Source organism: Odontesthes bonariensis, chromosome 8 (genome assembly GCF_027942865.1).
Source record: "Odontesthes bonariensis isolate fOdoBon6 chromosome 8, fOdoBon6.hap1, whole genome shotgun sequence".
Lineage (NCBI taxonomy): Eukaryota > Metazoa > Chordata > Actinopteri > Atheriniformes > Atherinopsidae > Odontesthes > Odontesthes bonariensis.
In genome coordinates this window covers 7,152,050-7,166,982 of record NC_134513.1, presented here as the reverse complement: position 1 = coordinate 7,166,982, position 14,933 = coordinate 7,152,050, and the positions used below count along the sequence as shown (strand labels likewise).

The 14,933-nt window shown below is 39.3% G+C and overlaps 3 protein-coding genes across 3 annotated transcripts; all 3 read right to left on the bottom strand.

The window, feature by feature from the left end:
* Positions 1 to 273: 273 nt before the first annotated feature.
* Positions 274 to 5,527, bottom strand: ube2nb (ubiquitin-conjugating enzyme E2Nb). Its single transcript, XM_075471490.1, has 4 exons — positions 5,414 to 5,527; positions 3,182 to 3,428; positions 1,995 to 2,135; positions 274 to 704 (listed from the first exon to the last, which is right to left on the bottom strand). The coding sequence occupies exons 1-4, from the start codon at positions 5,441 to 5,443 to the stop codon at positions 661 to 663; spliced, it is 462 nt and encodes a 153-aa protein (XP_075327605.1). The 5' UTR covers positions 5,444 to 5,527; the 3' UTR covers positions 274 to 660.
* Positions 5,528 to 7,147: 1,620 nt separating this feature from the next.
* mrpl42 (mitochondrial ribosomal protein L42) lies at positions 7,148 to 8,765 on the bottom strand. The gene is made up of 5 exons (XM_075472473.1): positions 8,654 to 8,765; positions 8,148 to 8,214; positions 7,775 to 7,859; positions 7,518 to 7,681; positions 7,148 to 7,261 (listed from the first exon to the last, which is right to left on the bottom strand). The coding sequence occupies exons 1-5, from the start codon at positions 8,730 to 8,732 to the stop codon at positions 7,216 to 7,218; spliced, it is 441 nt and encodes a 146-aa protein (XP_075328588.1). The 5' UTR covers positions 8,733 to 8,765; the 3' UTR covers positions 7,148 to 7,215.
* Positions 8,766 to 9,223: 458 nt separating this feature from the next.
* pwp1 (PWP1 homolog, endonuclein) lies at positions 9,224 to 14,421 on the bottom strand. Its single transcript, XM_075472472.1, has 15 exons — positions 14,236 to 14,421; positions 13,758 to 13,816; positions 13,424 to 13,599; positions 13,232 to 13,317; positions 13,002 to 13,098; positions 12,675 to 12,785; positions 12,411 to 12,541; positions 12,142 to 12,212; positions 11,934 to 12,030; positions 11,768 to 11,829; positions 11,568 to 11,676; positions 10,603 to 10,693; positions 10,326 to 10,447; positions 10,113 to 10,218; positions 9,224 to 9,905 (listed from the first exon to the last, which is right to left on the bottom strand). Exons 1-15 carry the CDS (start codon positions 14,299 to 14,301, stop codon positions 9,811 to 9,813), a joined length of 1,479 nt encoding a protein of 492 aa, XP_075328587.1. The 5' UTR covers positions 14,302 to 14,421; the 3' UTR covers positions 9,224 to 9,810.
* Positions 14,422 to 14,933: the final 512 nt, after the last annotated feature.

Sequence of the window (14,933 nt, the reverse complement as noted above, 5' to 3'; positions counted from 1 at the left end):
CCCAGTGTTCAGTTTTAAGTGCCCCCGTGTGCTGCTGGGATGATGCTGAACCACTGTAGCTGCAACATCCACTCAATTCAGTACTGTGAAGTGCTCATATACACAGTGGAAATTAACTGATATTCCCCACAGAGCCAAAACAAATTTCATTATTAATTTTTTGTCTCATAACCGCCACTAGGCAAGAGGGGAAGTGTACATGATGTGGGGAAATAACACAACAGGTCATCTCTTAAAAAGACGTATAGATGTGTTGACAAACTGATGCATGTGTTAAAAGAAGGACAACTTTAATGCACGAGTATTTTTGCAAACGTACCAGTATGTTCCTAGCCCAGGACAACATGTTGCATGTGATTTTAAGACTGTAGAGGGGAGGGTGTCGTTCTTTGCCCATGCATTTAAATAGCAACACAGGAAGAGAAAAAAAAAACAAAAAAAAGAAGAAAAAATTAAAAGGCTAACACACATTTAACGCGTTTTAGAGAGGAAAATAAGTCACCCAGAGGTCTGCAGCAGTAAATCTTGTCATTTCTTTCAAACAGATTTGGACTTAGAATCTTTTTTTTTTGCTCTTTTTTTTGTGTCCATTAAATTCAAATGTTGACAGAATAGGAGTACATTTTGTGGATCACATTCAGACGCCTCTTCTTTCTTCTTCTATACTTCAGTGTTGCTCGCGTAGAGCCTGGTCCATGTTCGGGCTGGGGAGGGAACAGAGACAGAACAGTTGTGTTGGGGGTGAGGACTGCGCGTCAAAACGCCAGCTGACAAACCTGAACATGTAGAATGATTGTTTTTCTCTTCCCTGATGGCACAGACACGCTCAAAAATGATAATGCCAGGATTCGTCGGGCTCATATTGTAAAAAAAAAAAAAGAAAAAAGTGGTTCGGGTAGCGCGAGAATAAACATTTTCATTCATATATAATCTGCATTTCTTCGACAATGAACTCAAGTCTCTGAAATATCAGAAAATAGTCAGAAAATTCAGTTTAAACTAGAAATTACTCGCATTTGTAAAACTGGTAAAAATGTTAAAAAATTCAATCACATCCAGAAATGTTGAACATGTTGAGCTTTAGTTTCAGCCTCCCAATTGAAACGGTTACACACACACACACACCAGTGAAAAAACCTAAATGAGACGGGTCTCAAAACAACATGCATTTCCAAGTAGTGGCACAAAAATGAAAGTATTTATTTAAAAACAGATAAGGATAGTCCTACTGACGAGTGCCCGGCCTGAGCAGCCTTCCTTCTTTCCATCTCTAAGTGGTCAGGCGCTGCTCCATTAGAGCAGTTAAATGCTTGTTTACTCTGACAGGCTACAATCGAGTTCATTAAATCTATTTAGATTAAAATACGGCAAAACTGTAAGAGATGTCAAATTGCAACATCCGGAACAATAGTGCTGATGTTGGCTGAGACTGCAGGCCCATTGAGTGGCAGACGGCTGAGTAACATCAGGGCGGCAAACATTTAACGGATGAATCGTTTATTTTCTCGCTCGCACTCCTAATGTTAGGTAAACAAGCAGGGACGCTGCCGCTGCGCCGTCTGACGTCTTTAACATTTTATCATCGATTTATTCAGTTCATGTCAACAAAAAGCTGCTTTCAAGGTTGATAGAGCGATAAAAGCATTTCCTCGTCCATCTGGCCTCAAAGTGCCACGGCAGCCGAGATGAACCTCAACTTCTTTTAGAAAAACAAAGCTGCAATCCAATCTAATTGTATTTATCTAATTCTATTGCGCCTACAAAGTTTCTGACAGGGTCATCATTCGTCAGCTGGTTCACTGGTACGGTGGCAGCAAACCTTTGGATCATTTGGGATGTGGGTGGAATGTCAGAGGTCTGACACTGAACAAATGCTTGCTGCCATCTATCAGAGCATTTTTAATCACACTACAACTCTACAGCAACCTCTGGCAATGCAGATGAATGGACTCGATCCTGAGTGTCAAAATGAAAAACCTAAATCTACTCCTCACCTGTCTCAATGGCATGGCTTTCGTTTTTCTTCCACTGCTCTGCAACATCATTTGCCAGGGGATCATCTGGGTTGGGAGCACTTAATAACGCCTGGATAGATAGCAACACTGTGCGGATCTGCAGGGCTGGAGACCACTTGTCTGTTAGGATTCAGGAGAAGGTGCAAAAGAGTAACAAATATCAGTCTATAGGTCAAAAGTGGAGAGAAAGAAAAAAAAAACATCTGATGGCTGCCAAGCAGCTAAAACCCAATTATGGCAGAGAAGAAGTTGAGCAGAATTCACCCGCAGACACAGCTTTTCCTCAGGCAACCCGACTATGGAAAAAACAGCGATCACAGCAATAAAATGCACTGTGCAGATCTGTGTGACTGCAAACAACAGACGGGCGCATTAGGGTGCGTTATCACTGTCAATACCGTACATCTGACAGCGTCTCTGCTGTTCTTTCTAAATAAATATTACCTTTATCTCAAAACTTGATATAATGGTTGTAAATCATGCGGGTTCTGTTTGCTGTGACTGTGAGCAGTTGCTTTTCAGTAATCTTAAGAAGTTCAGCAGTGATTCTATCCCTGGGGTGTTTCAATATGTGAAAGTCTTTGACAAGTCTAAAAGCTGGTGAGATAAAGTGATAAAGTTGCTTTAAAGTGAATTTCTGCCTTCCCTAACTGATCTTTTACAACATTCGGAGGAAAGAAATGCCACACCTTGGAAAAAAATGAGCAAAAAAAATAAAAATCAAGATTCAAATGACAGAGCCTGTGTATTGTTTTAAGACAACATATCGCCAAACCCTAAAAGACACACCCTGCATCATTATTCTGTCAGATAAATGTTTTCATTCTACAGGTCACCTTTAAATGCTAATAATTTAGCTCTTCAACAACTCCTTGCAGAGTCCATATCTACAGCAGAGCTAGTATTTTCTCTTCATCAACCTTTGATTAGCTTGGTGTGATACTGCATGTTGCATAGAAATAACAGTTTTTGATACAAGTCTGTGTTGTCTATCACAGCCTGAACTATCTGATGCTTCTCATCTTTAAAATGCAAAACAAATACTACTTTAATCCTCCACAGTCCTGTGGGTGTGGTTCCACACTGAAGTCAACCGGGGAACCAAAAACAACAGGTATCCACAACAAAAAAAACAAGAATGTAGAATAACCAACATGTTTTCTTACCTTTCAAAATGTCTAAACATATTCTGCCCAGTTTGTCAACGTTGGGGTGATAGATTTTGGTCATGAATCGCACTTTGGGAGCTGCCATGGGATACTCTTCTGGAAGAAATAGTTCAAGTTTAAATGTGCCTCCTTCAAAAGGAGAGTCTTGAGGCCCCGCAATGACCACGTGGAAGTAGCGTGCATTCCCTTCATCAGGCGTAGCTGTGATCCCTGGAACGGGCTCTGCCATCAACCGCTGTGTCTCCTGAGTGTGGTCAGAATAAGAAAAACGCACAACGCTGCTGTTGACATTTTGTGAATCAGAAGAAAAAAAACAGTGCTGTAGGAAGACGTGTTGTGGGGGCATCAGCAGATAACACGCTTTTAGATATATAACGGAAGGAAATGTATAATTTCCCCCTGGTTCGTCACACACACACACTTTCACCCACATACTGGCAGGACAACATTCCTCGAGCTGCTGTTTGACACCGACAACAAAAAAAAAAAAAAAAAAAAAAAAAAAAGGGTGGCTGAGGGCCAGAGCACAAGAGTACACAGCTTCCCACAACACTTAAACGATCATTTCAGTAAAAACAATTCATTTAAGACCGCATTCCCACTTGTATAACCCATCAACTGGTTTATCTGCAACTTAACTCGCTCCAAAAAAAAAAAAAAAAAAGCACAGAAAAATATGCAAATAATATTTTCACAGAGCCGACACTAAGGCCGTCAGGTAGCAGGCTTTTCATGATCAACTCATATGTCTAATCAATGATTTAAATGTCTTTCCCTGATCCTTTTAGGGCTGCTTTTAGTTATGAGCAGCTCTCCTGTTTTATCTGGCTTCAAACCAAAAGTCACCCTCAGCAGTGCAGTGGTGTTTGGCATTGCAACTAAATCCGTGACGTTAGCGCCAACAGATGCTCATTAAAATGCAGTTGTCTGAATAGTAGTAGTTGAGCACCTTGAGATAAACAGCTGCTACTGTCGACCTGCTAAAACCCGAAAGGGCCCTCTGGAAAAAGGCATACTAATACTTTGCATCAGGTTTTTGAAGAGCTCATCCACAGCAGAGGAAGTGGAAACAAACTATGGAAACCGCATCGGTAGAAAGTGATGGGAGCGTGACATCTGTGATGTTTTAAATCAGCTGTACTCAGATGAATGGAAACCATTAAACATTCTCATTTTGTCTAGTTTAGCACTTTCATAATAACATGTTTGAAAAATTTTTGAAACTGAGTTTTTTTTTCCCTCCCCACGTCATTTCATTACAAGAACCCAGTAGATTTTTACAATTCATATGGAGTCCTACGTATAGCCCACGTTATCAATTGTGGACTTGTAAAAATTAAGTTTCAGTGCTTATCAGTAACAATGTGCAGCACTGAAGGACAACTGACAGTGAAAAGCAAAACGACGAAGTGGAACATTCTTCATATTCCTGCATTTAGCAAAGCAGGTGCATTGACGTCTGCAGGGGGGAAACTGGTTTAATCTGGACTTAAATTTGGGTATTCATGTGATGTGAGAGAAAAATCTAATGTAAACTTTTATATCAGAAGCTGGGTCGTGCTTCTATTTCGTGCACATTTAGATACCGGCTGTGGGAACCTGTTTAACCTGAGGCTTGATGTGGCGGAAAAGGCTGATCGCGCCCACTGCCGGGCCAGGCCCAGAGAGGCTGCGGTGCGACATTGGGAGGAAACCGCTGCGCAACAGGCGTAGCAATATAACCATTTCCCCCGTTTCATCCCATCAAAAAAAAGCAAAACTAACATATTTTCCTCACTGATGGCATGTATTCGTTTCGGAACCACAAAGGTCCCGTTTCACGCCAGACATGTGTACGAACCAGCAATGCTACAACCACTAGCCTAGCAAAAATAGAGAATCCATTCATATGGCGACCGGGACAAACTGGAATAATTAGATGACTCGTGCAAGAAATTAAGGATATACTCATCTGAAGATTATGAACTAAGTCACACAACAAGTCGCCTATAACACGACTTGAAACACAAACGGAGCAGAGGGGAGTAAACGGAAGTGGCAAACAAAACACTCAGTCAAGCGAGTTAGCTCGATAACTAGCTAGACAGCAGCTAACTATGCTAGCGCGCTAACGTTAGGCTACATTCGAGATGGTTGCAGTTGTGCGCTCATAATAATACTACGCATTACCTACAATAACCACACACAATATTATCTAAATGTATTAACACTGTCTACTAACAGGTGTACCTTTATAATCCTACGAGGCAAACCGGCCATCTTGTGTTAGCAATTATATTTTTAGCCGTTGACTCGCCTTCTCTTCAGGTTGGATTGACTGAACTGCCGGGGCGGGGACAGATAACTCGCTCTTCCGGTGGCTGCAGATGACGTAAGGAAGTATTCTGGCGTCAGTTATTGCTGTCGACGTGAGAATGCAGATACGTGAATGTTTCGGTAAAATTATGTATAGTCCATCCGATCTGACGCAAAAACGACAAAGGAAAGAGTTTTTTTTTCTTAACCAGCTTTTCAAAGACTTATTTGTTGCATTTGCTTTGTGGCGATTTATTTGAAAACTTATGTGACAGCCAAATGAGGTTTATAAATATTCTGTTATATCCTTTAAAATGTTTCTTTCTTCTTTTCTATCCCACATTTACATTGTAAGACACAATAGCAGAGCATATAAACTTATAGTCATTAAGGAATTATTCACTCAGATGCGAGAACTGCACTAAGAGGGTTGTTTTTTTTCTATATAACTTTACAGCTATTTCCAGCAGCGAGTACCTTTTCATGGTACTATTAAACATTCCATGAACAGCAGTTAAGAGCAAAAGTAATCTAATTAATACCATGAATATTTTTGTCATGTATCTCCATACAAAGTTCAGTTCACATAAATATGGGGTATGAACTTCATCTTTTAAAAGCGCTAATGCAAGCTCTTTCCACAGTTCTGTGGATTTGTGTTTCTTCATGTGTCCCCAGACTGATTGATGTAAAAATCAAGGTCTGGCATTCATTGTAAACAGGTATGGGTTAGATTACCTTGAAAGGTAGTCCCTTATTGAACGCAAATTAAAGGGCACCTTTGTATTTAATGTATACATAAGTACAACATATATCTGTAATCATATCTTAGTTTCTAAACATCTCTTACCTTATTCAATACAAATAAAGTGCACGTCTGCAAATTCATCTTTACGATCGAGTCAAACCAAAACATTTTACCTGCTCAATAACAGTACTGTCACAGAAGCAGCTAAAAAAAAATGTAAAATGCTTTTTTTCTTTTGTCTTTTTAATCATATGCAACATGGAAAGGTCAAATGGTTTACTTTCCATAATTGATTAAAATAAAAGGATTATTGATTGATGTGTTTTTAAAAAAATGAAAACACATTTTAGTCAAGTCACCATAAGCAAATGAGGCAGCCTGAGAAGAGAAACTTTCTTTGATTTACAGAATAAATATTGCATTTAGAAGAGTGAACTGAATTTTTTCTTGGAGCTTTTTGTTGCTACATTTAAAAAAAAGAAAAAAGAATAAAACTGTGATCAAGTAGGTTTACAGAGCATATTGAATCTAATTACAAGGGTAAAAAGAATGCTAAATATTTATTTTTCGTAAAAGCAATATGGTGTGTCTGTGCAGGATTGGTTACCTCTCGGCTAAATTTCATTCATTTCCGTGAACAACAGCGGCAGCATTCATCGTTTCTTTCTCTTGGTCCACGATTAAACCTCATTTCCATTAAACAAGCTACCGATACGTTTGCTTTGAGAAAGCATTGATAAAAATCAATTCTATCAATTCTTTTGAATAAATAGCCACAAAAAAAAATGTTGTGGCTAATTTAGTGTACTGATGTTAAAGTGTTATTGCGTACGTCTGCATCTGCAGCAAATAAAATACAGAAATGTAAATTCACACGGTTTCAAATCAGAAAGCAAGTAATGATATTACATAACAACAGATTGAATATTTAACTGTTTATTATACATTATTGGAATAAGGGAAACTTAATTTGCGGTTAGATCTTCAACTATCTGTCCTTTGGGGGGTTCTTATTGATGCGCCTCCTGTGATATCTGTGAATAGTGAAATAAGAGGAAAATGATGTCAATCAATATGTACACACAACAAAACAAACGCCACAAAAAGCTACGGTGTGCTTAAGTATGAAGTCTCCATATGCTCCTCAGTAGTTTCACCAGTTTATTACACAATTTCTGCTGCAATTACACCAACTTTGCTAAAGATCAAAATGTAGCAGCATGTTGATAAGATGTCAAAAATCCATATTTTCCCCAGATAGAGGCAAGCGTGTGTTATTTGTGTACTTACTGTCCTATTGGGTAAAACCGGTGCTTTGTGGTAAAAAACATCTTGCTCAGCTCCTCTATAGTGGGTCCCTCTTTGTCCTTCAGAACCTCCTTGTTGAGGTGTGCCTTTAAAACCTGATCGTGGGTCTCTACTGGGTTGGTCAGGGGATCCGGTCGTTCAATAGGCTGAAACGATTTACCAACATGACGAGGTTCCATTCAACACAATTCCACAGCTCGACAATTTACAATGTAGAAATTCCAATCACGACCTCTTACCTGGGTGAGTTCATAAGGAATGTCAACAGCGGGATGGTAGCACACTATGGTTTTCCCATCTGAAGTCACACCAATTTCCACCGCACTAAATCCAAGAGATTTGGAAAGTTAGTGTCAGAGTTTCAGTTCTGCCATTTGAGAAAAGTATTACAAAGTACACCTCAGAGAAATAACAAAAAGGCGGACGAGGTAGCAATCTAATCACACACTTTCTACACGTTGTCATTTACTCATGTTCTTTCATAACCTTTCAATAACATGGGGTCCTCTCTCAAAGTGGGAAGAGGCCATGACTTAAAAATAAATAGGAATAGCCATAATAAGGCACACACATGCAGCCTTTGAATTCAAACAGTTGGCCAAATGTACATACCAGTTAGGGCCCTCATGTGATGGAGCATCGACACTGGACTTCTGTCGATTTGGCACCAAACAAGATGCTGCGGGAAAACAGCGTATAAATGTTGCATATTTCATTATTTTTTTAATGAAATCCCAGTGAAAGATCAGCAAAGTAAAAAATATTCAATTAATTTTTTAACCACCAGAGAACATTTACGGAACGCCCCATGACTGTTACCTGAAGGCTAACAGGTTGCAAACATAATAATAAGAACCGGACATATTTCAGCTTCTTAAAATGTAGTTATGACGACCGCTAACACGACAAGTGTGAGGGATGGAAAAATTATAAAAAAAAAACAACTAAAACACAGTTATGAAGATAAAAAAATTGAAGGGGTTTATTTCTAAACAGACTGTCAAGGTTAGCCAACGTTAGCTTTCACTGCCGTATTCTTTTTTCTTTTACCGATAAACTCAGACACGTTAAAATTACCATTAATTACTCAAAATAATAAATTAAGCCAGAATACTTACTTTTTGCATATCTAAGTGGAGTGCCACAAGAAAGTCGCGTTAATAAACAGTTTAGCTTGCATAAATGACCCGACGCCATGCTTAGTTATCTTTGTGTGCGTCAATGTAATAGGTCCGTGTTGGAGTTCTGACACGCTATTAGTTCCACTTCACGTATGACATTCACGGAGCAGTCCAGAATAAATAAATAAATATAAATCATCCCTTGTAATGGAAACTGAAAAGATATACATTTGGACTAACACGTACTCTTTAACAGGCATTAGTTTTGACACTTTTGTATATGTATCCTCGACTTTGGGTTCAGTGAAAGGGTCAAATTGATCCAAAAGCTTATCGTTTAGCTGATTCTCTCTGCAGGCGTTAGTGGTTTGAATTTACATAATATCCAAGACCTAAATATGACTAATGCCACAAATCATGAACTTTAACTGCATGAAATCAAAATATGTGGAACCAAACCTTAAATTTTGATGCATTAAAGCAAAAATCACCATTTACCTTGAGCAGGCGAATGGAAGATAAAGAGAAAAAGGCCGATCATGCAGTCATCAAAACCAACATCATAAATTTGATAAAACAGAGTGTATTTATTGAGTTTTCACTTGAATGAGTAATGTTTTTCATTACAGTGACCAGGTTTGTTAATATTGTGTTTTACCTTTAAAAAATAAATGAACCCAGGCATGAAATATCACAAGATAAATCTGCTTCTTGTATTTTCTTCCTGTGAAAATAATCTTATTAGCATTTTATATTTGTCACATACAAAGGCAAATTGATATTGATCTGAATGTAAAATGAAGCATTTCAACACAGTGACACAAATATCTGAATCACTGCCTCCACCCGAAGGTCGAATGTAAATTCAGAAATATAAATATAGATGCACTGTCGATGCCTTTCCTTTTTCTTAACATGTCTTTAACACGCATCAGCATTATTTGTGTTAAGAGCAACACTCAACAAAGCTCTTCAATTCTTTTTAGACAAGTTTGCAAATAAGTTGGCCAGTCCGTCTACACAGTGAGTGTGGTTTCATCTGATCCAGTCCTTCTTCTGGGAACCAGTCTTAGGCACAGCAGGGAGGCACAATGACGTTCCACTGTAGCTCAGTTTATTCATGTTTAGAAGCTGCTGAAGCACCCAGAGGACCACTATGAGACTTCCATGTCTGCTGCGGCTGCGGTGCTGGCTGCCTGTGATCCTGCGTTCACCACCAAGCGCTCTCGACCGCCAAATACCTCGGTCACTAAAAACAAACAGTTACAATGGCATGATTAAAGACTCATTAAGAGTGATATAATGGATGAAATCTGGTGCCGTCTATCATTTCCTAAAAACAGAGAGTCATACATTTGCCAGGCTGTGTTATACAAGTTGGGTTATACAAGTCTGAAAAAAATAAAATTATATTCAAGCTTTTATCCAAACTGAAACAGTTTACTGTTAGATGTACCTGCTGCAACGTCACTTATATCCCAAACCCGCAAGCCATCCCTCTGTCCGCCAAAGGCGTAGACGAAGGGCAGGTCAGGGCAACATGAGGCGCAGAACAGCACTCCCTGTTCACAGGTGGCAAAACATGTTGTTAAGGACTCAGAAATACATTAACAACAAACTTCAACCATTCAGGGAAAGAAAGGTACGCGGTGTATATATAACTGTTTACCATTTTCATATCTCGAGAATGCACCAGGTTGGGTTTGTTGCCTAAAATGTCCCAAATCTTAACGTGCTTGTCAGATGATGAAGTGACAAGGCATCCTTTAATCTGGCTGCTGAGGTCCAAGCCTGCAGGGATTTAAAAGAACACACAACTAATAATCTGACCTTAGTGTGCGAGCTTAGTGTTCACCTGCATAGCACAGAGCTAACACATGGACTCAAAACCAACAGTCTTTGTTTAATTACTACATTAAAATATGGGTGAAAAATCTTCTACCAACCTGATACTTCTTCATCGTGCGCCCTCAGTGTGAACACTGGTTTATCGGAGCGTGCATCCAGACAGTAGACAAAACCATCCTCTGTGCTGGCCTGAAACACAGATGCACATAGCTGAGTCAACCACAGAGCTTGTGAAAGGAATAACAGAGTGAGATGAGCAAACTATGACTTAACCACGCATCAATTGCTATTTACTGACATTACAACCCATTATCAAAAAATATGACTGACAGTGTGGCTATTGTTCGTCATCTAACAAGCACTGAGCATAAAAACCACCTGTGGTGGGCGGGTGTCTCCAATGTGCAGTCAAAAGAAAAGATGGTGCAACTCTGAAACAAACAGGCTTGTTTACTTGTACAGTTCTTCAACTGAAGTGATCAGGACATCAGCTCCAGACGTCGACACCAAAAACGCACTGCATTTAACTGCATTAAAGGGGTTATGTAATAAGAAAATATATTTTTTGTGTGTATTGGGAGCATCGGAACAACTTATACTGCTACTACTACTACGTCCCCATAGAATTATTCAGCTTCTTCATCTCATTTCATCCCAATTTTAACTTGTTTTATGTTTTACATCCCGACCAGGAAATCTGACTTTTAATTTGTTTTTCTTAAATATTTTTCCACCAGTTGAAAGTTAGAAATTCTTATTTTTTCATCTGTCATTTAATGACATCCCCATGAAACGTTTTGTCCTAAAGAGGAACTAAACAGCTGGCTCCCAGTCAGCCATTTCTGACCAATGGGACACTGACTCACTCTTAAGGAGGACGGGCTTTAAGAGAAGCAGCTTCAAAAAAGAGCACAAGTATTATAGTGAAATAGAAAATAATTTGTGTTTTGTACATGAAAGGATATAGACCTATTTTAGTGGACCTTCAAAACAAAATTTAAAAAAACTTGCTAAATGAAAATATGGGTACTTTAAAATCCAACAAGAGGTTTTGAGCACTTACAAGGAAATTGCAGGGAGAAAAGTGGTTCCAGACGAGACGTTCCACTTGGCCGCTGAACCTCCAGGTTCGATGACTGTCTGGGCTACGGCAGTCGTAAAGAACAGCCGTCCTAAAAAGAAAAAGAAAAAAAGGTTTTAACCAGCTTTCAATGTAAAACTTCACTTCAAAATCTGTTAACTTGCACAGAAGATGAGGCATACTTGTCATACGATCCTGATATCAAAGTCTGTGCCTCAAAAGGGTGGAATGTTAATGTTTGGACCTGAAAAACAAATGATTTTTGTTTCAAAGAAGCCAAAGCCTGAGCATTCTTAGGATGTTATGTTAAAAATAAATTGAATTTGATTTCCAAATCCTGCTAAATACCTTATCAGTGTGTCTTTGCAGAGTTGTGGCTGGCTTGCATTGAGTCAAATCCCACAAAATGACAGTGTTATCTGCAGATCCACTGGCCAACACGTTCCTGAGTAAAACAAAGAGCATTTCTGTCACTGTAAAGGATTCACATATGTACACATGAACAGTTGTGGTACTAAGAATAAAATGTACAAGGTGCTGTTGACAGAAATCTGACCTTGCCAGCGCGTTCCAGGATAAATCCAACACTGCATCAGTGTGCCCTTCAACAGGCTCTGCTGCTGCACCCTGCCATTAGTGGAGACAGTGGGTTCATGACATTTAACAGCAGGGGATTAAACGCATGACAGTCAAGTTTATTAATAATATGTCATTTCAAATAAGTACAACACAAAAAAAGAAACCATCGGATCCTTGCTAATTTAATTAAATCTTCTTTACCACACTGTACAGACGACAGTGCAGCATTATGAGACAGTCTTGTACCTTCTTGCTCTTCTTTTTCTTCTTGGAGGCCTTTTTGCTCCCCAGGGAGAAAACGGGCTCTAAACAGTCCACCACATCCAGATCCCACACGTCTATCTTAGGAGTCATATTGCCCACGGCGACGTAGTTAGCTGCAGTTAGGAGGTACATGGGATGGTATTAGTTTTTTTTTGTTTATTAAAACTCCAAATAAACTGAGACAGATATCCAAGAAAGACCTCAAAATATTAAGATCGGGTAAGCAGTGTGTCGAGGCTTCCTTACCTGGTCCTTCCGCGGGGTTTGGGTCAAAGTTTAGCCACTCCACACACAGTGGATAAGCAGGCAGCAGAATATCGTGATGAACATACAAAGAGTCCTCCTCAGAATTGTAAACTGTAAAGTAAGAGATCGACGACTTAATGTTTATTGCTACTTAAAAGATTAGCAATGTGTTTGCAAAGGGAGGTCATAGTCATAATTAACGTAATAACTTCTTATATTTTCACATTTCATGCATTTAGTTTGAATTGAAATGTGGCACATCAGTTTAAAGTCTCTGTGAATATATCAATTTCATCTTGAAATCATGTCATACATGAAGATATTTACCAAAGACCTCCAAATTACAGCAGTCTTTCTCTGCTTTTCCTGCCAGGATGAGGTTGTCAGTGGGTTTGATTTGGAAGTCTTCTCTCTCATACTGATCCTAGAGGGGGAGGGAAAACACATGCATATTTTTCAGGTCACATCTAAGATTAGATGGGACTAAATCAGGTATTAGCTGCTACTTGAAACAAAACCAGATTAAAAGTGTGAACCTAATCCTGGAGGATACTCACTGTATCTTTAAGAGTGATATAAGGATCCTCCTCATTAGTGCTGTACACTGTGAGCCCAGCCAGACTGTCACCAAGGTTAGCCGTTGCTGAATTAGGGGCAGATAAACGCACCATACAGGGTCAGTTTTTCATAGACTGACACACCTAATGTTTAAAAAAAAATTGAATGCAGGCAAACACTCCATCTCTCACCTGCATCCTCTTCGTCGTAGTTCTCCAGGCCGTACTCCGCTAGCTCATCATCTTCCTCCACTCCCTCATCCTTTTCATCTGATGGAACTTCAGCAACATTGGCCGGTTCATTGCTAGGATTCGGTTCAGGAGGCATATCATCGCCATCCTCATCGTCATCCTCAGCTTCCAAGTTTCTGAGGAAAGAAAGAAAGCATTGAATCAGATGTTTTGGTAAAGTACAGGGAATCTCTTCACTTACAATAAATGAAATAATATCTGTTGCCTCTTAATTTTTGAGAGTGTGCCAAAGATAGTTTGAGACTGTATGTTTTGTAATTGGAACATAACATACCCCAACTCTTGTTTTGCTTCTGTAATGATGCGCTGGAGCTCCTCTTGGCTCAACTCCACCTGGAGGAATTTAATGAATTATTACGAGTATCAGTGAAAGGAGACGCATTTGACTCCTGAGGAACCCGTTCAACCTGGGAAATGTTATTCCCATATGCTGCAACATTACCATAACCTTCCAATTCACCTGATTCTAAGTAAACATTCCTGTAACTATGGCATCAAATGTATCATGTTTAGACTTAGAAGCATTTTGAGGCTAATACTTAGTTTATGACATCTAACGTTAGCCAAGCTGTAAATACTGATGCGACACGACGTGTCACATACAACACAACTGTTTTTTTTTATAATGAACGAATGAGGTTCTACATTATCTGAAGATATCTAAACTGTTACCCATAAAGCTCTGGAACAGCCATGTTGACATATTAGCCGCTTAAGTCGGCTAATGTCAGCTAGCGGTTTATGCTACTTACTTTGTCTGGGTTTTCCTTGGCAACGCCACGTCTCACCCACCCGACACACGTGATTTGGGAGCTCATTCTGAAAATCTGCTTCGTTTACGGATCAATACCACTGAAATCTACAAACATACAACTGTATTCACCCTGATACACCTCAGGCATGCACACAGTGGGCTTGCATGTGAACCTGGGGTCCTGTGTCGCATCTAGATGTCGAGTATAGGGCATTGAAAATTATGCCTGATCAAAATTCCATTAAGCTGACACTGCCGATGAGCTCATGGACACGAACCTGCTGCTTGCAGACACAGGGACCAAAGACGTTAAGGGGCCCCTTGACTTCTCCCAGAAACACGATTTATATCACAAAAAAGAGACAGAAAACAATATAATACAAACTAGACTTAGAAAGACAGCAAAGAGTTTCAAAAGAACCAAAATGGGATATAAAATGGCAAAAATGGGATAAAAAAACAACAGAAATGACGAATGAATAGACTTAATATAAGACCTAATAAAAAAAGAAATGATGCAGAATGAGAAAATAATTCCAATGAATGGATGAAAAATGCAAAACAAAATTATCACTGACGTAAAATTAGACAAGTGATTTAATATCAATCCACTCGATGAATTGTTGGACTCGACCCATTGGAAAGGGGGACACAGACTAGAAATGTTTTAAACACAAACCAGCCACTTTGGTACTT